Source organism: Phyllostomus hastatus, unplaced genomic scaffold, assembly GCF_019186645.2.
Source record: "Phyllostomus hastatus isolate PE091 unplaced genomic scaffold, TTU_PhHast_1.1 phas_contig_86, whole genome shotgun sequence".
NCBI classification, from domain to species: domain Eukaryota; kingdom Metazoa; phylum Chordata; class Mammalia; order Chiroptera; family Phyllostomidae; genus Phyllostomus; species Phyllostomus hastatus.
The window spans coordinates 96,845,877-96,868,257 of record NW_025333977.1 but is presented as its reverse complement, the minus strand read 5'-3'; the positions used below and the strand labels follow the sequence as shown (position 1 = coordinate 96,868,257).

Below are 22,381 nucleotides of genomic sequence, written 5' to 3'. Positions count from 1 at the left end.
GGTGAAAGGCACATGGGGTTGCTTGGGGCTAATTTTGCAACTTCTTGTGAATCTTGGTGTTTTCTGCCACTGTATGCAAGGCTGTGGTAAAAATACTTGTGTATTTATGTATCCTTTTTGTTTGTGTGTTTGTTTATGCATTGTTATATAGTAAAATTATATTTTTATAAAGTAAATTCCCAAAAATGGATTGCTTGGTTAATGGGAACATTCAAGAACCCTGGTCTAATTCACATCAGCAATATTTTAGTACCCACTTCTCAGCTTCTCCAATCCTGAATACTGAATAGCATTGCTTCACTTAATGACAAAGAATGTCATTTTATTATTATTCAAATTTGTTTTTCCCTGACCTCTAATTTGAGTATATTTTTATGTGTTTGCCCTTTGCAGTTTGTTACAATATTCTATATTTCTATACAATATTGTATATTGCCTGTTATATCCTTTACCTCATTTTCTTTTTTTGATTTCTAGCAATTTTTTGTATTGGGTTAGACAAAAGTCCATTTAGTTTGTTTCGTATGATGGCTCTAGTAGTGCTTAGTTGTCTTTAACGTCATTCAGAACAATTTTGTTACATTGTATCATGACACCTGTCTTATCAGTGTTCATTTTTTTAAAAAAAACTTATCAAAATTAGTGAATTTTTGTGCAGTCATTTTAGTAGTGAAGATGCAAGAAGATACATAACGTTTTTGGCATGTTGTGCTTTATTATTTCAAGAAAGATAAACATGTAACTGAAATGTAAAAAAAGATTTGTGCAGTGCATGAAGAAGGTGCTGTGACTGATTGAATGTGCCAGAAATGGTTTGCCAAGTTTCTTGGTGCTATTAATACTTTGGCCAAATAATTCTTTGCTGGGGACTGTTTTGTGCATTGGAAGATGTTTAGCAGCACCTCTGGCCTCCACCCACTAGAAGCCAATAGTGGGAGATAGCTGACAAACTTAAAATAGCCAAATCAGTAGTTATTGGTGAAAATGAAAAATGTGTCTTATTTTACGGAAAAAAAAAACGTACACACTTTTTGGCCAATCCAGTATGGTAGTAGTATTCTTTCCCAAATGTAGCATTTGTCTCCTGATTTGTGTGTGATGTCTTTCACTTTTTTTTTTAATTTAAAAATGTCTTTTCCCTTAAGACTGTTAAGGTTTTTTGGTCTTAAATAAGAATTTATCACTCCAGATTATCAATACTCCCAGCTTTTCTTTTAATACTGTTGTTGTTTTATTACTCTTTTTTGTTACTCTGATGCTTTTGTATATGGTGTGAAGTGGGGAGTGTGTGTGCTTTCTTTCCCCAGCTGCCTAGCTAATTATGACAACAGCATTACTTAAATGTTCAAGTACTATGATCTTGACACTGATTTGTATTTGTTTTTGAACTTTTCTGTTTTTCTGGCCTGTGGTTCTCTTGTTGTATCAATATGAAATGTTTTGATTATAGTGGCTTTGTAAAAAATGATAGGATCTGGTAAGACAGATCCCCAGTTACTTTTGCAGCTCACATATTCCTTCTTCCATATGAACACTTGTATCATTTTGTCTTTTAAAACTATTTTAAACCATTACAATTTGGATTGGAATTATGTTAAATGTTAAAATAATTTGGGAAGATAAACATTGCTATACCATTGCAGAATTTGTAAAGTGAGAGACTAATGCTCTATGAATTATGATAAATTATAACAATGAATTCACATGTAAAATTTGATTCTCTGTTGTTCTTATGCACTCTTCACTGTCTACTGTTGGAGTAATAGGTCCAGAGGAATTTGCAGAGCAAGTGATAATCTAACAATATTCAAATCCTTCGAAACAATGAATAATAGCCCATTAGTTTTTCATGTGATGAAATGGAAAGGAATTCCATTAGTTAAGATTTTCGTTTTTCAAGAACACAATTCTGTATACTGAAGGGAAAAGATTTATTCTGGATGTTGAAATTACAGAATTTTTATACCTTTAACCTCTATTCAATCTTCACATTCAGAAGCGATTGTTGGAAGCCATGGAGACATGTAACCACGCCCTCACAGAAAAAGAGAGGAAAAGAAACCAACATAGTGAGTGTTTAATGTGCTGGTACGATGCAAGCACAGAGTTCACCTATCCCTCTCCATGGCCAGAGAGGTTCCCTGCTATAGAGCGGTGTTGCACAAGGTAATGTTATTGGATAATTTTTCAAAAACTGAAAAGAGTCCCCCCCATACCAAAAGTAAAAGCTTTTAAATATCTCTTTGGAAAATTAACAAATAATTTATAATTAACAGTCAATTTATAATGAGTTACATCCAACTTGCCAAGGACTATAGCATCTCTCTCTCTCTCATTGTTTGTGTAGTTCTCTGCTTTGGTCAGATTCTGCCTCTCCATCTTCTGTTAAGTTTCTAAAAGTTTTTTCCTCCTTAGTGTATATCTGTGTTATTCTTCAAAAGGATATGTGAATTTTTTAAAAAGATTTTATTCATTTATTTTTAGAGAGGGAAGGGAGGGAGATAGAGAGAGAGAGAAACATCAATGTGCGGTTGCTGGGGGTTATGGCCTGCAACCCAGGCATGTACCCTGGCTGGGAATCGAACCTGCAACACTTTGGTTTGCAGCCTGCGCGGATATGTGAATTTTTGTTTCCATTGCCAGTTTGTTCCCAGCATTTTTTGACATGCTATAACTTTTGGGTAGCCACCCAAATAGAAGAAAAAGAACTCCTTTTCTTACCTCAAACCCACTTCTTCTCTATCTTCTTCATTAAAATGTCATCCTTGTTTTTTTCTCTTCTCTTTTCTTCCTGCCAATAATGTATTTATTTAGATGGCTGTTGAGTTGCAGAAAAAGTAAACATCTCTCAGTGATTATTATTATTTTTTTAAGTGGAAAGAAAGGTGAATAGACATATTATAAAACACATTATAAAATGCTGTTTTCCATTCTGGGTTTTGGAAGATGGAGGATATGGAAATTTGTGATATACTTAATATGGCCTTTTATTTTTAAACTTAATTATATACAGTTTTGTTTATATATATAGTTTGTATCAAATATTGTTTTAAATGAATGGGGAAAACTTCCATTCAGTGACTTACAGCCATGGTTGTGTCTGCACCAGTAACAACAGAGGGTCTGGATTGTCCTGCTCTCTGTTTTCTTTGTGAGGGTGAATTGTCACTGCCTTGTTTAAAAGCAAGATGACTCTTGCAAAATATTTACGGGAATGCTGAAAAACTGTGATTGCTTATAATGTGTGAATTTTAAATTAAATGCTTTGATTTATTTTTTAGGTATAAAATAATATCATTAGATGCTTGGCATGTAGACATAAGCAAGAACAAAATAACCAGGGTTGACCAGAAGGCATTATATTTCTGTGGATTTCCTACTCTGAAACACATCAAACACAAAGTCAGTGGCTATTTAGTTCAGAATTTAAAAAAAAAATTATTGAATGTAAAGTGATTATGGAGAAAGAATTAAAATTCAATTCCCTGAAATTTTTTAAAGTTTTTTTTGAAGAAAAGCGCAGTTCAAGTATTCCAGCAGAGCAGTCGTGGAGAAAACATGATGTTGGAAATCTTAGTGAATGCAGAATCAGATGAACTTGTAAGTATTTTCTTTATTATATATTTATTAGGTGCTTACTATGCATAAAATTGTCCTAACTGCAGCATGCTTAACAAAGAGGTATAACAAAATAGCTACAAAAGTTCACAGTAAATAAAAATAAAGAAACATTTACACCAATAAACGGACATGTGTAATTGTGACATAATGAGAAAAAAAATGCTCCAGGAACTTTGAAAAGGAAATGAGCTATGTGAGCTAAGCACAGACTCATAGATGAGAATAGGATTGAATTGAGTACTAAAAAAAAAATATCACAAAGAGGAGAAAAGGAAGGGGAAGGTATTATAGGTGAAAGAATAACATGACCTGGGAATTATTGTCAAAAATAGATGTGATATCTTTTCTTATTCTTTTTAACCTTTTGATGTCTGAAATTTCTCTTAATACTTTTTCTTTTTTCTTTTCAAATAAATGTAATATATTTAAGGAGAAGGAATAGATAAGCCTGACTGAAGCAGATGACTTGTGTTGGGAAATAGTGGAAGATAAGGTTGAAAAAACAGTTTGAGGCCAGATTATGCCTGGTACTCCTTGAATACCAGGCTGAGGAGTTTGGACTTTTTTTCCCATGGATGATATCTTAAAATTGGAATTTTCAAGATTAATTTGGTGGCATTATAATATACTAAATTGCATAAAAGAGAAATGGAAGAAAATGGAAACGTCTTCAAGGTCTGAGGTTGTGGTCATGGAAGTATTAGGTAATAAGGGCATAAACTGTGGAAGTGGTAATAGATCTAGATCAGCAACTTTCAACTTTTTTTTATCTCATGGCACACATAAACTGATTACAGAAATTCTGTGGCACACCAAAAAATTATATTTTTGCTAATCTGACAAAAAATAGGTATAATTTTGATTTCATTCACACCAATGGTTATTGTTGTGCTGACTGTTGTCATGTTTTAATTTGACAATCTAAGGGAAAAGAAGTCAGCGTCCCTGACTAAATGGTCAGATATTGCATGTTTTAAAAATTCTTGCAACATACCAGTTGAAAATTTCCAATTTAGATGAACAAGACTAAATAAAATTGACATTTCATAGTTCAAATCTAGGGGTTGAAAAAGGAAGAAAATACTAAATAGAACTTTCAAGATCCAGGATAATTAACTAGAAAATAATTATTGTTTACTGGGATAAAGAAGTTAAAATGGGAAAGTCCCTGGTTTGAGGAGAATAATGGTAAACAATGATAGAATTATAAGGTGGTACTAGGACTTAAGAGCAGCCCTGCCAGCCTTTCCAACAGGGGTTCCATGAAGCTAAGGCCATAAGGCCCTAAGGCCCTAAGTCATCCATTTGTATATAATGGGTTAATTTACCTTCTGTGCAGTTAGAACGGTACATCCTTTATTGAGAAAATAGTCAAATTGTTTATAGTATTCTGATCTTTAGATGAAAAACTAGGGCTTAGAGAGAGATACGTATATACAGTCATCAGCAAGGAGGTGATGGCTGAGATCTTGGGGATCATTTCCCTGAAGAAAAAGAACTCTGAGGATTGAAGGTCTCAGCATCAAGAAATACAGTTGTAAAGGTTGGGAAAGGAATAGCAAAAGTGACACAGTGTTCAGGCAGGTAGCAGAGAATGATTCCCAGATGAAGTAGTATCACAGAATCATGGAGTGGATGCTGCATACAATTCAAGAATAAAAACTAAAACAAAGCCTGAATTTGTCCTTTAGGCACCATTGTTGACCTTTAAGAGTTCCATTCTAATAGGTTGATGGAAGCTGAAGACCAGTTTCTAAGGGTTAGTCTAGGACCGTGTAGGTGGAAAGTAGAGGTAGCAGGCATTAAGACCTTGGTTAAGGTTTTCATTTAAAAGAAGGCTAGAAACAAAACGGTAGATAGAGAAGAGACATACTGAAATTTCACATGTGAAGAGAAATTCACGTAGAAGAGAGGTAAGGCTAGTGGCAAAAGAAGGTGGATATTAAAGATACTACAGAGGAAAGGGATGTTTACTGATAAGACCCCATGTGGGGTAATGAAGGGTTTTATCTAGGGCTTAAACAAAAGGGTTAATCTGGAAAAGAAGGACCACATTTCCTTCAAAAACTAAAGGAAAGATTGGGAGAATGAAATCAGAAATAAATATATAGAAAGAAGAGAAAAGGATAATTAATGGAACATAGTTCTAATGTTGAAACTTATTTCATTTATCAGAATACTCATTCTGATGTATGACTACATTCTGTTCACGTTAATTAAGTTACCACCAAAAACTCTAAAAATAGTCCTCTCTAATTGTTAAAGAAATATTTGCTAATAATGATTAAGCTTAATAAACAGAAAAAAATGAATGAAATTTGTGTTTAAACTTCCAGTTTCTACCACGAAGTTGTTATCTAACCAATAGTAATAAAAATGTTATTTTTTAAACTATAACTTTTACTTAAATGTTATTTCATATAGCCCTGGCCAGCGTGGCTAAGTTGGTGGGAGTGTTGTCCCTTAACAGAAGGATCCCCGGTTTGATTCCCGGTCAGGGCACAGGCCTGGGTTGCAGGTTTGATCCCTTGTTGGGACACATGAAGGAGGCAGCCAATCAGTGTTTCTCACATCAACATTTCTCTCTCTCTCTCTCTCTCTCTCTCTCTCTCCTTTTCCCCTTCTCTCAAATGAGAATAAAATAAACCTTTAAAAATATGCCCTGGCTGGTGTAGCTCAGTGGATTGAGTGTGGGCTGTGAACCAAAGGGTTTCCAATTCAATTCCCAGTCAGGGCACATGCCTGGATTGCAGGCTGGGTCCCCAGTGGGACCCATGTGAGAGGCAACCACACATTGATGTTTTTCTCCCTCTCTTTCTTCCTCCCTTCCCCTATAAACAAACAAACAAACAAACAAACAAACAAACAAAATAAGTCTTTCAAAAATACGTATTATTTCATATAGAATATTTATGCCATTGTATAGTGTACCAAAGCTTTTGTGTTTATTATCTTATTTTATCCTCAAATAAACATTGTAAAGTAGATGTTATTCCTTTGTCTCATAAAAGAAATCTGAGACTCAGTGGGGTTAAAAGAGTCACCTAAGAAACTGTTGCTGAAAACAGGTAGAACCCACATTTCGATCCCGGATTCCTAACTGTAAGGCTAGTGTTCTTATTTCATTATACCAACCACAAAGTGAAAAGAAATCAGATTTCTTAGGTTCTGTTTTATACTATTTGACTATTTGATATGAGACAATGAATAATAATAGCTCTTTTCTAGATGTTTCCCCTGCTTTTAAAAAATTAATTTCCATAAGAAAAATAAACAAGATAATCATGAAAATAATGGGATCATAGAATTTTATAACTGGATGGAATTTTGTAAAAACTAATCCAACTTAATTATATAAATTAAAAAACTTAAATGGACATTGAAAACGGAACTTTCACTCAGCTAGTCAGCAGCAGAACTAGGAACTTGAGGTTCTTGCTAAACATTATTTCTGCTAATGTTAGCTATTATTATGGACAGTAATACATTGTAGGTCGGTGATCTTCTGTTTGATTTTACTAAAACTTATTTTCTCACCAAGTAATTTCATTCAGAATTAAAATCAGTGGACCACTCTGCCAAACAGCTGCCAGGGCTGTTGAGAAAATGAGCAAGAGGCAAGATCCCTAATGTCATGTACTTGTAAGTTGGTCATACTCTAATAAGAAGAGGCTGGCAGAGAGGAAGGTACACTTGGTTAATGTTTACAGATTTCACACTAAATTAAAGGGTGAAGAAAGGCGTGCAGGTAAAAACAATTGAAAAATAATTGTTTAGAAAAGGAAAGGAAAATTTGAAATCTAAAAAAAAAAAAAAAAATCCCAGAAATGCTAGAGAATGTACTAGAAAGAAAAGAGTAGTTAGCAATTCAGGTACAACTTAAAGACGAGAAAACTAAACTTTAGTGGATGCAATAATTAAGTTGGAGTAACACTGAGAAGAGCAGCACAACTGAGAACTATTGGGAATAGGTATTATAGGGAATAATGGGCTTGAGTGAGCAAATGGTATATCTATTTTAATTATGTATGTGGAGCTTTTTTTATAGATTTTAAATACATAATTATAAACACAAGCCAGGTTTTAATTATATAATATTGTTTCTTTAAAATTTTCTCCTGGTCCTGAAATATAAATGAATTCCTCTGCTTTTACTTTAAGAGTGTAGAAAATGTAGCTTCATCAGTGCTTGGAAAGTCGGTCTTTGTTAATTGGCCTCATCTTGAAGAAGCTAGAGTTGTTGGTGTATCAGATGGAGAAACCAAGTAAGATTTGATTTATAATTTTTTAAAATTTATATTTGCTTTGCTACTTAATAGCTTTTACTGATATATTTTAATTGACATCATTATTGTAAAAATGTTCATACTGTATAGTGATCATGAAAGTCCTCTAATCACACCACTTGAAGTTTAACCATTGTTGACAGTTTATTATACCTCTCTTGAGATATTTTAGGTATATGTATTATTTTTTCCCTTTTGCCTTTTCCTTTTAATAGCTTGGAAGTTTTGTAGTCTAATTCTTTTCTACTAGTTATCACTATATTATTTAGCATCTATATTTCTCTTAGTGACAAGAATTAATAGCATATATATAACCTTACCTTTACCATACCCCCTCCAAGTTTCTTTTAAATGATAAATTTTTAAAAACATTATTTAAAATTTTTTTAAATATGTATTTATTTAAGTTCACAATCATTTTATCTATGATTATTTTGACAAGTTATTCTTTGTCTTTTATTTTTATTTCATGTAGACTTGGTCTGATTTCTTATTTTATTTTCATGTCTGTAGAATTTTCTTTTTTTTTAATTTTAACATTTTTTAATATATTTTATTGATTATGCTATTACAGTTGTCCCATTTCCCCCTTCATTCCCCTCCACCCTGTATACCCTCTCCCACCCACATCCTCCCCTTTAGTTCATGTCCATGTGTCATACTTATAAGTTCTTTAGCTTCTACATTTCTCATACTATTCTTACCCTCCCCCTATCTATTTTCAACCTACAATCTGTGCTACTTATTCTCTATACCTTTTCCCCCTCTCCTCCTCCCACTCTCCTGTTGATAACCCTCCATGTGATCTCCATTTCTGTGGTTCTGTTCCTGTTCTAGTTGTTTGCTTAGTTTCTATTGGTTTTGCTTTAGGCATGGTTGTTAATAATTGTGAGTTTGCTGTCCTTTTACTATACATGTTTTTTTTTTAATCTTCTTTTCTTAGATAAGTCCCTTTGACATTTCATAAAATAAGGGCTTGGTGATGATGAACTCCTTTCATTTGACCTTATCTGAGAAGCACTTTATCTACCCTTCCATTCTAAATGATAGCTTTGCTGGATAGAGCAATCCGAGATATAGGTCCTTGTCTTTCTTTTTTTTTAAGATTTTATTTATTTATTTTTAGAGAGGGAAGGGGAGAGAGAGAAAGAGAGAGAGAGAGAGAGAGAGAGAAATATTAATGTGCGGCTGCTGGGGGTCATGGCCTACAACCCAGGCATGTACCCTGAATGGGAATCGAACCTGCGACACTTTGGTTTGCAGCCCGTGCTCAATCCACTGAGCTACGCCAGCCAGGGCTAGGTCCTTGTCTTTCATGACTTGGAATACTTCTTTCCAGCCCCTTCTTGTCTGCAAGTTCTCTTTGGAGAAACCAGCTGACAGTCTGATGGGAACTCCTTTGTATGTTACTATCTCCTTATCTCTTGCTGCTTCTAGGATTCTCTCCTTCATTTTTGCCTTGGCTAATGTAATTATGATGTGCCTTGGTGTGTTTCTTCTTGGGTCCTACTTCTTTGGGACTCTCTGAGCTTCCTGGACTTCCTGGAAGTCTTTCCTTTGCCAGAATGGGGAAGTTCTCCTTTATTATTTGTTCAAATATGTTTTCAATCTGTTGCTTTTCCTCTTCCCCTTCTGGTACCCCTATAATTCAGATGTTGGAACATTTAAAGATGTCCTGGAGGTTCCTTAGCTTCTCCTCATTTTTTTGAATTCTTATTTCTCTATTCTTTCCTGTTTGGTTGTTTCTTTCTTCCTTCTGGTCCACTCTATTGTTTTGAGTCCCAGTTTCCTTCCCATCACTATTGGTTCACTGTGCATTTTCCTTCATTTCTTTTATGGTAACCTGCATTTTTTCATCTAATTTGCGACCAAAATCGACCAATTCTGTGAGCTTCCTGATCACCAGTGGTTTGAACTGTGCATCTGATATATTGGCTATCTCTCGGTCGCTTAAAAAGATGAGTCCTGGGGCACTGATGTGTTCTTCGGTTTGAGCCATTTGTGGGGGGGGGTCTGGTCGCTCCTGTTACGGTGAGGGGCGGAGCCTTCGGTGTTCACCAGGGCTGGGCACCCCAGTCGCTAGATTGTCGCATTGTATGTGAGGGCAGGGTCGAGAGGGAACAATGGCGGTAGCTCTGTTCTTCATGGGACCTCAGTCCTTTCCCTGGGATCCGGGGTTGCACACTCTGACCTGTTCCACAATCGCTGCCTCACTGGGTATGTCAGCTACTGCTTGTGTACTCAGGGTCCACCCGCTGCTATCTTGCGCACCCCAGATGCCTTGTGCGCCCAATTCTCCCTGTTCTCTGCACCGCGACCCGCGCCCGGCTGCTCGCCTCCGCCCCTCCTACCGGTCTGGATGAACGGGTCTATTTCAACTTCTTGGCTGTCCGACTTCCATTCAGAAAAATTTTCTGTCAGTTCTGGATGTTATTCTGCCTCTAAATTGTTGTTGTTCCAATCTTGGTTGTACATGGAGGTATGGTGGGTCCACCTATGCCTCTATCTTGGCCGGAAGTCTCTAGAATTTTCTGAAGTAACTTTTTTCAGAGAAAATGAGGGAATGTTATGTTTTCCAAGTTATTACATGTCCAGAAGATCTGTTTTGTTTTCTTCCCACAAAGATTTAGAATTATAGAGGCCCAGTTACTTTTCCTCAGATCTGTACAAACATATCTTAACTATGTCCTGTCATGTAATTTTCTTGATGAGAATGTAATAACAGTATGAATTTTTCCTTTGTGGGTATATGCTTTTTTGTATGAAATTGTGAGGATTCTTTTTGAATCATCAGAATTCAGTCCCCCTGCCTTTTTGATGCAGTTTTATTTGTTTTTTCTTTAATGGATCTTGGTTTTGGTCTAAGCACCCTTCACATAGCTCTAGATTCCTAAGATTTTCATCTGTGTTTCAAAAAGTTTTATAGTTTTTACTCTTCTTATATTTAAACCCATGATCTGTTGTGAATTAATTTTTCTGTAAGTATGAGGTTTAGATCAAGGTTCATACATTGGCCTATGAATATTCAATTGCTCCAGCATTGTTCGTTGAAAAGGCTATTCTTTCATAAGATTGCTTTTACACCTTTGTCAAAAACAGTTGAACACTGTATGATTTCACTTATATGTGGAATCTTAAGAACAAAATAAAGGAGCAAACAAAACAAAAACAGATGCATAGATTCAGAGAACAAACTGATGGTTGCTAGATGGAAGGGAGGTTGGGGAGCTGGGATAATAGTTGAACAGATTAAGAAATACAGATTGGTAGTTACAGGATAGTCATGGGGATGTGAAGTACAGTATAGGAAATATAGTCAGTAATATTGTAATAACTGTGTATGGTGCCATGGGGGTATTAGACTTATCAGGCGGATCACTTTATAAATTATATAAATGTCTAATCACTATGTTCTAGACCCAAAACTAATATAATAATATTGAATGTCAACTGTGAAGTATTTTTAAAAATTAGTTGAGTTGAGCACATTTGTGTTGGTCTGCTCTTTCTCCATTCTGTTCCATTGATCTGTATGTCTGTTTTTATGCCAGAACCACGCTGTGCTTGTTTTATTACTGAGCTATACAGTAAGTCTTAACCTTAAGTAAAGCTATTCCATCCACCTTATTTTTATTTTTCAAAATTCTTTTAGCTTTTTGGTTTTCCATCTTTCCATATAAATTTTAGAATAAATTATTGTATATCTACAAAAGTTATGGAGAGATTTTGATAGGAATTGAATTAAACCTATACATTAATTTGGGGAGATTTGACATCTTTACTGTGTTGAGTCTTCAGACTCAGTGGATCCATTTATCATTGTTTTGTTTTTCAGCATACACATCCTATACATGTTTGGTTAGATTTATATATCAGTATTTAAATTACTTCGGAGCAACTATAGATTGTATAATGTTTTAAATTTCACTTTCCCCAGCTAGTATGTAGAAATACAGTTGATTTCTCTATGTTGATTTGTATCCTAGGACCTGGCTGAACTTAGTTCCCAGCCTTTTTTCTTGAAGGGTACAAGTCAGTTATTTTGTAGATCTGGATTTACTTGGTCATTTCCTCTTAGTGTCACTTAAGTGGGTCCTCCATCCCACATATTTCCTGTAAACTGGAGCCAGGTATAGTGGCTTGTAGAATCAAGTTAAACCTTTTTAGCAAAAATACTTTATTGAATTTGAGAGTTCTTTTTAGTCTTTATATTTTGTAATATATATTAGTTTAGTTTCTTAAGAAAGAAAGTAGTTGTTTTTAAATTTGGATTGAAATAGTTTTACAAGATCTTGCTCTGAAATTTATATTAATGTTTTTTTTAAAAGGAGGCTTTTTTGTGTGTGTGCTATTATACCTTATAGAAACCTCTAAATTTTGAAGACTTAACACTGCTAGAAATCTAATAAACCACAGGTTTTGGGGTAAATATAATTTTTATTTTAATTTTTAAGGTTTTACTTGGAAGAACCTTCAGGAACACAGAAGCTCTATCTGGGAAGAGCTGCTCCACCATCTAAAGTGGTTCATCTTGGGGACAAAGAACAATCTAACTGGACCAAAGAAGTACAAGGAATTTCAGAACAGTGAGTGTCATAAAAAGGATTTTATGTTACAGAACTAGAGTGGGATCTAATGTACTTATCCTCTAACTTATTTTACACTTAACATGGTAATCTCTCTATATACTATGTCTTTATTTTGTTTTCTTAAGATTTTCTTAAGAAAGTAATGACTTGTAGTTTAAAATAATAATGGTTAGCAGCAGATATAGTTCATCTTGCCCAGTTCATCACTAAAATACTTCATTATGTACTGAAATAAAAGAAAGAAAAAAAAGACATGATTGCCTAATATTAGGAATAATAGTTAATACTGTTGCTTATATTTGAGAGTTATGTGTTACTATCCATAAGGCCATTGAATTCCTTGGTCACACATAAGTAATGAAACTAGGAAAGAAGACTGTTCTTTGTTCTCACTTTCTCTCCTCACCCAGTCATCTCCACCCAAGCCCCATATGCCCCTGAATTCAGACATGTAACGTTTGTACCAACCTAATGACTAAGAAGGTAACCTTCCTTAGAATGCTTGATTTCAGGGTCATCGGAGTGTGTTGTGTCCCATAATCCCGCCCTAATAGTACTTTTCTTTGTTCATCCAAACACTAGGGTTTCCTAAATCAAAACAGAACAATAGAGACTCACAGTGGCAAATGAAATGGTGTTATAAATGTATAGCTCTCAGCTTTCCTGTTTAAACTGTAATAGCACCCACTGAGAAATAGGGAATTCAAGGAGACACCGCTTCTACAATTATGGAGCTAATACTAGGCTATAATATCCTTACTCAAAGATGAATAAACAAGGAAAAATCTTAAATCTTAAAACACCATAAAAAACCTTCTACTGTAAACGAAGGAGATAAATGAAGCTCTCAGAGTAGAGGTAGAACATATTTTTGCCTTCCAACAATATAAGTCAGATGCCCTGGTATAGTTTACATCTTTCTGAGTTTATTTATAGCTTAGTAACAAAATCATAATAATAAATTTATTTGATGGCCTTAACAACTCTTTTTTAATTTTTAAAAAAGATTTTATTTATTTATTTTTAGAGAGAGGGGAAGGGAGGAAAAAGGGAGAGAAACAGTGATGTGAGAGAAAAACATCAGTGGAAGAGAGAAACATTAATAGGTTGCCTCTCAAACATGCTCCAGCCAAGGACTGAACATGGAACCCATGGAACATGGAACTGAAGCATGTGCCCTGACTAGGAATTGAAGGAATTCAATTTCTGCAACCCTTCACTTCGCAGGATGATGCCCAGCCACAACTGAGCCACACTGGTCAGGGCAATAACTCTTTTTTTAGATAGTGTGTTCCATAAGGGTAGAGAACACATCTGTTTTTGTCACCACTCTGCTCTCATTTCCTGACTGGTGTCTAAGCAGCAAATATTTGTTTGAATGAAATAGAGATTATTTTAGTTAAGACTTTTAATTCTTCAAAATAATGTGGGTTTCCCGGGGTGTCCAACCTATGGCTCGTGAGGATGGCTATGATGAGGCCCAACACAAAACTGTGAATTTACTTAAAACATTATGAGATGTGTTTGTAATTATGTGTTGCAGTATATTGAATATGTGGCCCAAGACAACAATTCTTCTTCTAGTATGGCTCAGAGACACCAAAAGGTTGGACAGCCCTGGTTAGACTTTTGTTTATATATTCAACAATTATTTATTGATACCTACTAAGTGAATAAAATCTCACAATCCCTACACTCATGAAACTTATGGCTGATAGATGGCAGATGGATATTAATGTCTTGTTGTGATTTTTTTTATCAAACTGTGACTGATTGCTCTGATGGAGTAGTGCTCTGAGACCATATAATACAAGTGTTTGACCTAACTAGGGAAGAATTTGCCCTAGTCAGAGAAAACTTTCTTGAGGAAATGTTGACTAAACTAGTACCGGAATGTGGAATAGGAGTTAGGTAATGAGTGTAAAAGCAGCATGTTTCAGGATGAGGGGAAAATTACATGCAAAGTTCCTGTGGCAAAAGGAAAAGCAGTACATATATGATGGCCAATGTGGCTGGAGTGTTGGAATCAAGAAGGAATGGTATCGAGGATGATGATGCAGGGGAAATGAAAGAGGCAAGCTGAGAGGTAAAAGAAAAGCCAGGAGATTTACATGTTATATTATGTAAATCAAAGAAAAACAGTGTTTCAGAAATAAGGGACTATGTCATGTAAAATGTTATGAAGAGGTTAAGCAAGAGCTGTTCTGATTGACCAGTTGGTCTTGGTCTTGTTCACACAAGAGAATGAATTCTAGTACCTACTAGTTCAAGATCTCTTCTCAACAAAGAAGGATAGACAAGACTACATAGGTTCATGAGCACTCAGGTTTATTTATTCTGGGCATTCTTCTCTTAAATTGCTTTTCTTTAACTGTATTCCTCCCTCATGTTGTTTCACATTTTGTCCCTTCCCCCTATACTTAAGCTCTTTGTAATATGTCTTCCAAGGTGAAAATCACAAGACTATGGTTGTTCTGCCCCTGAGGGTTTACCTCACTTATTTATGATTTTTCAAATTATGTCAGTAAAATGAGGTGATGATCCCATGGTTCCAGTGAGTAGGAATAATGCTTGTACAAATCATTCTTAGCTCTAAGACTTCTACAGCAAGAATATAGAAGCAATTACTTATCTCAGTTCTATCTCCATGTATCTTACTCTCCTAAATTTATCACATCCTTTTTCTGTGAACATGAGACATTAAATACTTCCAGATACTTCTAAATAACATGGCTTTATTTTTAGAAACCTTCAAATTATGCACATATGATATGCCTGATAAATTTCTGTATTCCTGTGAAACAGATTTCCTTTCTGATGAAAAGGTACCAATAAGATAGTTTGAAGATAGGATATAGGATAGGTGATAGCTGAAGACGGCTATAGAATTGCATAGAGTTGTTTTGGGTTTATTCAGGGAGATTCAGTCATGTTTAAAAACAAATGACAAGAGAGGTACAACATTTAAAAGGAGGGAAAACAGTACATTTGAAGGTGAAATGAAACCTAGTCTTAACGAAGATGGGATGAAACTATTGGTGGGCTTATAATGTAATTGCTCTGTCTTTTGATAGTAGAGCTGAGCTGATCAATCATATGTCTAGAAAAAGCGGATAGTTAGATTTAACCAGCACTGGATTTTGCCAGATGGGCACAACAAAAAGATGAAGAGGCAAGGAAGTTTAGGATACTAACAGGAATGTTACTGGAATGGAAGACAGTGGAATCTAAGTGGGGTAGAAAGAGAACTGAGGAAAGTAGAGGGTTAATAGTTTGGGAGAAAGTGTAAGGATAGGTGGACTAAAGATCCTAAATTAAAACAGAGTGGTTGAACAAGCAAGTCAGATGGAGAAGTTTTAGACAAAGTATTTGAATGATTTTGGAGGTGAAAACATAACGGGTGTTTTCATGGCCCAAGTGATCACCAAGGGAATAGATGACTGAAGTGGGATGGAGGAGAGACTTATTTGAGACAGGGAGGTTGTGGAACTGCTGTGGTCTTGGGTAGATCATATGTATAATCATGGAGTCACAAAAGAGTAGTTACTGTTAGGGGTTTGAATGTCACACGGGGTCATTAGGAGAACACCAGCACTACCTCCTAGCCTCCATGTACACAGTTTAAAAACAAACATGAAGAGGATACCACTTGAAAGAGCTGCACAGGGAAGTGTTGATACCTTCACTGAAGAAGGCGGATATGGAGGATATTATGGAGTGAAAAGATTTAGGAATTAAAGAAGAACAGAAGACTGGGAGAAGGGAGCAAGGGAATACTTTATGGGATATTATGGAGAAGCTGATGATGGACTTAGAGAGTAATTTGTAGGAGAGTGCTTAAACCCTGTACTTCAAACAAGAAGAGATGGATCAGCATAAAAAATAGAGTTATCAAAGGACTGGTGGTAAACACTGAAACTATTAAAATAAGAATTAATTTCAAGTACTAATTCTCATTTTAGATATGGGATAGTTATAAGACAGCTTGTGTATAATTTAGAAATTTGGGGGAAGTATGAATTGTTTTTAAAAATTTAATTCAAAAGTAACCATTGATTGGAATATAAAGCAAGATTTCTAACTTGCAAAGTACTGACAAGAAAAAAGTCAAATGAAAAAAGAATATAGGAATCTTCTGGTCAAGATGGTGGAGTAGAGAGATGGTATATTTGCTTGCTCCCGCAACCACATCAAAATTACAGCTAAACTACAGGACAGTCATTGGTGAGACCCTGAAGTCTAGCTGAACAAAAGTCCTGTAGTTAAGGATATACAAAAGAAGCCACATTGAGACTGGTGGGGGGAGTGGAGGTGCAGAGCAGGTTGGTCCCACACCCACATATGGTGGTTAAAAATCAGAAGAGAGATCTCAGCAGTGGAGGTTCCCCCTGAAGAAAAGGGGTCCCATCCCCATATCACCAGCCCACATCCCAGTGCCAGGAAAAGAAGTTCCCATAACTTCTGGCTATGAAAGCTAGCAGGGATTGGGACTAAGATTGACAGAGGGCTGCTGGAATTACAGGCATTCTTCTTAAAGGGCCCACATGTGGACTTACTTGGATTTATAGGCAGGAACTGAATTGTCTAGATTAAGGGTGAGGGCTAGAGAGATAGCTTTTCCCAAACAGAATTGCTGGCAGAAGCCACTGTACCTTTCCTGAGCCCTTCCCCTGCAGCTCAGGCAGGCTTTGCATCTGAGTCTCCATCAACCTGCCTCATACTGCTCATCCTGCTCTGGTGATTCCCTTAGACCCTGTCCCACTCAACTTGCAGGCCCACCCAAGCTGCTTCTAATGGTTTTTCCATATAAATGCCCTGTCTTGACTTATGCTTCAGACTTTCCTAAAATGTCACAAGGATTCATAAACCCCAAATAAGCATTAGCGGGCTTTGGCATGCCCCATACCTCTTGCTAAGCAGGTCCAAGCCTGGCACTAGTAGCAGCTGTCCTAAGTTATCAGCTAGCCTCTTCCAGTCACCTCCAAGCCTACTGCAAATGGCAGTGATCTGCAGATCACATTGTAGCTAATACCAGGAGACCTTGGTCAGGGCTCAGGCAGTGGCTAACCTTGGTCTGCACCTACCAAGAGGCCCCAGAACCAACATACCTGGTGGCTAACTCCTCCACTGAAGTCATAGCAGTCCCTCACAACCAATGGGCCTGAGGGTCAGTACCTCCCACTGACATGCCAACAGTAATCAAGACTCAACGACAACAGGAGGGACAACCCACACAAAGCACATACCTGGAGCACCTGGCTCAGGTGATCAAGGGAGTGAGACTGCATTCCACTGGACACCCATCTACTATAGAAGGCCACTCTTCTGAGACCAGGAGACATAAAAGCTCTACCTAATACACAGAAACAAACACAGGGAGGCTGCCAAAACTTGGAGACAAAGAAATATGTCCCAAATGAAAGCACAAAACGACAGAAACAAACTAAACATAATGGAGACAAGCAGTCTACTAGATGCACAGTTCAAAAACACTGGTTAAAAGGATGCTCAATGATCTCAGTCAGAACTTCAACAAAGAGATAGGAAACATGAAAGTGGATATAGAAAACATAACAAGTTAGAAATGAAGAATGTAATATCAAATGAGGAATACACTAGAAGGAATCAAGAGTGGACTAGATGAAGAAGAGGATTAAGTCAACATTTGTCAGATAAGCTGACAGAACACACCTAGTCAGAACAATGAAAAGAAAACAGAATCCAAAAAAAACAAAGATAGTTTAAGGGACCTCTGGGACAAATTCTAGTATACCAACATTCACATCATGGTATATTGTAAGATGAAGAGAGAGAACAAGGAATTGAAAATCTTTTTGAAGGAATAATTATTGAAAACTTACTTAACCTGGTGAAGGAAATAGATTTACATGCCAGAAGGCACAGAGTCCCAAACAGCATGAACCCAAAGAGGTCCACACCAAAGTAAATCATGATTAAAATGCCAAAGATTAAAGAGACAATCTTAAAGGCAGCAAGAAAGAGCAGTGAGCTAAGCACAAGGGAGTAATTCAAAGTGATGAAAAGCAAGGACCTACAACCAATACTATTTTCCCCAGCAAAACTGTCATTTAGAATGGAAGGGCAGATAAAGTGCTTCCCAGGTAAGGTCAAGTTAAAGGAGTTCATCATCAACAAACCATTATTATATGAAATGTTAGAGACTTTTTAAAAAAGAAAGTGAAAAAAGATAAAAATATAAGTAGTAAAATGGCAGTAACTACATACTGTCAACATTTACTTGAAATGCAAAGGATTAAAATGCTACCATCAAAGGATAGGGTAGGGTAGCTGGATGGATAAGAAAACAAGACCTTTATTTGTGCTGTCTACAAGAGACTCAACTTCAGATAGACACACACAGACTGAAAGTAAAGGAATGGAAGAAGACTGTGTGAAAAAGGCAATAAACAAAGCTGGGGTAATAATACTTATCCCAGACAAAATAGACTTTACAACAAAGGCTATATAGCATGAGACAAAGAACCCAGCAATTCCACTTCTGGGTATTTATCTGAAGAAACTCAAAACACTAATTTGAAAAGATATATCCACCCCTATGTTTATTGCACCATTATTTACAATAGCTGAGTGGGGGAGTAACCCAAGTGTCTATTGGTAGACGAATGGATAAAGAAGTGGTACATATATTCAATGGAGTATCACTCAGCTCTCAAGAAGAATGAAGTCTTGCTATCTGCAACAATGAGAATTGACCTAGGGTATTGTGCTGAGGAAATAAGTCAGATAGAGAAAGACAAAGGCCATATGCTTCTTTTATTTGTGGAACCTAAAAAAAATAAAATAAATTAACAACAAGAAACAAACTCACAGATACAGAGGCCATTCTGATGGCTGCCAGATGAGAAGAATGTTGGGTGAAAAAGGGAAAGGGATTGAAAAGTACAAATTGGTAGTTACAAAATAGTCATGGGGATATAAAGTGGAACACAGGGAATATAGTCAGTAATATTGTAATAACTGTATGGTGGATGTCAGATGGATACTAGATTTATTGGGCTGATCACTTTGTAAGTTATATACATGTCTAATCAGTATGTTGTACAGCTGAAACTAATAATATATGTCAACTGTAATTGAAAAATAAAAAAATCATTTTAAAAGAAAGAAGATAGAACAGTAAAATAAAACATAGTTTAGGATGCTTAAAATGATAAATAAAATAAGATGATAGAAATATGACCAAACTAAGACTTGTGTCATTAAATTTAAATCTAAGTGATTATAACTCCTAAATTAACATACAGAAGCACTTCAATATCACCAGCATCATTACCCAAATGTAGGCCAGCTATAGGAAGTACACCTAACACCAAAATTAGTAAGGTCTAAAGTGTAGTAATCCACCATCATCTATTGTCTTCAGAAAGTACAGTTTTATATTTATATTCCAACTATTTAAAAATACATATTTGTTTCTGCACAGTCTCATTAAAGAACACATTATTAAATATATTTGGGAAATGTAGGTAGAAAGAAAGCAGAAGTTGCAAAGTTAAAAATTAGACAAAACGGAAGGATAAAAGAGTAAACAGGGGAAAAGGTAACTACAGAAAGTTTATTTCACAATGTACCCAGAATAATGTAAATCTTTATACACTGAATAACAAATATCTTATCTGGTGGATTCTGAAATGTATATTTTCACTTTTTGTCATCTTTGAACTTAAACTGTGTTTTACAGTGTTACAGTTTAATTGGTGGACTCTTTTTTGCTCAGTGGTACATAAATTAATAATATAGTATCTTACAATCAATGGTGTCTTAAAATCTGCAGGAAAAACTGAAGCAAATTAAGGAACACCATAATTTGGGAGACTGACATTTCTGTTCCTGACAGATTTAGTAATCAAAAAACAAATATGTATACCCTGGTCAGGTGGCTCAGTTAGTTGAAGCATTGTCCCGTATACCAAAAAGTTGCAGGTTCAGTCCCCCAGTCAGTGGGGACCTGAAAAAAACGAAATATCTTCTGGAGGGCAGTTCCCTTGTAGTACAGGCTTCGCTGTCCGAATTAGTGTTCTAAGAACCCATCTGTATCAGTGTACTAGCCTGTGTTGTTGTAAGAGGCTGCATTCGGCTTCAGGGAATTATTTTTGAAGGCTCTTTCAATGCATTTGGCGGTTTTGTGATGGGTGCTTTACGAGCACACCTGCTCACATTGTGCTGAGTGTTCAGCAGTTTTTGACCAAAACTGCCATGACCCTTGTGCCCACCCTCCCTGTTCACCCAGTTTCACCCAAACATTTTTTATTTCTCTGGATGAAAAAATTCCTCAAACAGAAATGTTTTGCTGATGTGGAAGAGGTGAAACAAAATGGCTCAAGCACTAAAAGGCATCAAAATTGGTAAGTTCATAAAGTGTTTTGAGCAATGGAAAAACAGCTCGGTAGGTGTATTACATCAAATAGAGAGTCCTTTGAAGGTGACTGAAGTTTACACATGTAAGAATAAATACACAATATTTATAAATAAAATCCAGGTTCTTTTGGGTCCCCTCTCGTACCTAGGTTGCTGGTTCGAGCTCTAGTTGGGGTGCATATGGCAGGCAGCTGGTAGATGTTTCTCTCTCACATCGATCATTCTCTCTCTTTTTCTGTCTCCTCCTCTCACCCCCTCCATCCTCTCTAAAATCAATAAACATATCCTTTAGTGAGGGTTAAAAAGCAAAAACAAATATGCAGATACAGAATATAAGCAATATAATCAGTTGATTTAATAATTATAGATTAGATTCTGCACCCCATATAAAAAATAAACTCTTCATGTAGGCTAGTAAGTAAATGCAAGAAATTTTAAAACTACTGAAAGAATACAGCAATGACCCCAAAGCTATAAAAGTATAAAGTAAAGAAAGAGTAAGTAGAAAAAAATCTCCTGATCACTTGGGAGCTTAAAAGTATTGTCCTAAACTATTTTTTATAGAAATAGAAATAGAAAGTCTAAATAGAAAGTTTTTCTTTAGTATATATAAAGAGAAAAAATATGTATAAATCATAAGTATATTATTACTTGATAAATTTTCACATGTATAAACAGAATACAAGGCAAGAAACAGAACCAAGGAAAAATTGCCTTAATACCACAGCTGTCCAGCCATTACTATCTACTTCTCTTTCCCAATGACAACTATTTTGATTTTTTGAAGAGATTAGTTTTCCAATTTTTGAATGTTACATGATTGATTCATAGAGTGTACTCCTTTTGAACCTGATTTTTGCTCAGTACTGTGATTCTAATATTCATTTGTAATATTACAGTTTTTTCATTGTTGCTAATGATAATATTACATTTTATGAAGACAGCACAATTTATTTATACACTTTGTTGTAGATGAGTATTTGAGTTGTTTCTCATTGGGAGCTTTTGGTGAATGCATATATAGGCCTTTCTTTTAGGTACATATCTAAGAGTAGAACTACTGCTTCATGGGATATGCTTAAGCTCAGCTTCAGTAAATACCACCAAAAAGATTTTTGTAAAGTTAGCACATCAATTTACATTCTTAGCAGTTTATAGGAATTTCTGTTTCTCTGCACCCTCATCAATACTTAGTATTATTATCTTTTCCATTTTAGCCATTTTGATATAGTGGTATCTCATTTTAGTTTAATTCCTGTTTTCCTTATGAGTAATGAAGTTGAACATCCTTTTATGTTTGTTGTCCATTTGAATATGCTCTTTTGTGAAATGCCTGTTTAGTTCTGCCCTTTTTTTATTGAATTGTTTACCTTTTTTTTATTTGTAATTTTTCTTATTTATCTTTGGTATCATCCTCATATCAGGAAGAACCTTTAAATGATTCCCTAAATATGGTGATTCCTGTAGAGTTTTTTATTTTTTAAT

At 35.6% G+C, this 22,381-nt stretch overlaps 1 protein-coding gene across 3 annotated transcripts in view; it reads left to right on the top strand.

Moving 5' to 3' along the window:
• Positions 1-22,381, top strand: part of XRN1 (5'-3' exoribonuclease 1) — a 161,142-nt gene that overhangs the window by 54,753 nt on the left and 84,008 nt on the right. For all 3 annotated transcript variants that reach the window (XM_045851055.1, XM_045851056.1, XM_045851057.1), the window contains exons 16-20: positions 1,997-2,166; positions 3,282-3,402; positions 3,502-3,600; positions 7,783-7,886; positions 12,362-12,493. In XM_045851055.1, the coding sequence (XP_045707011.1) occupies positions 1,997-2,166; positions 3,282-3,402; positions 3,502-3,600; positions 7,783-7,886; positions 12,362-12,493 (626 nt within the window). The remainder of the gene's footprint in view (positions 1-1,996; positions 2,167-3,281; positions 3,403-3,501; positions 3,601-7,782; positions 7,887-12,361; positions 12,494-22,381) is intronic.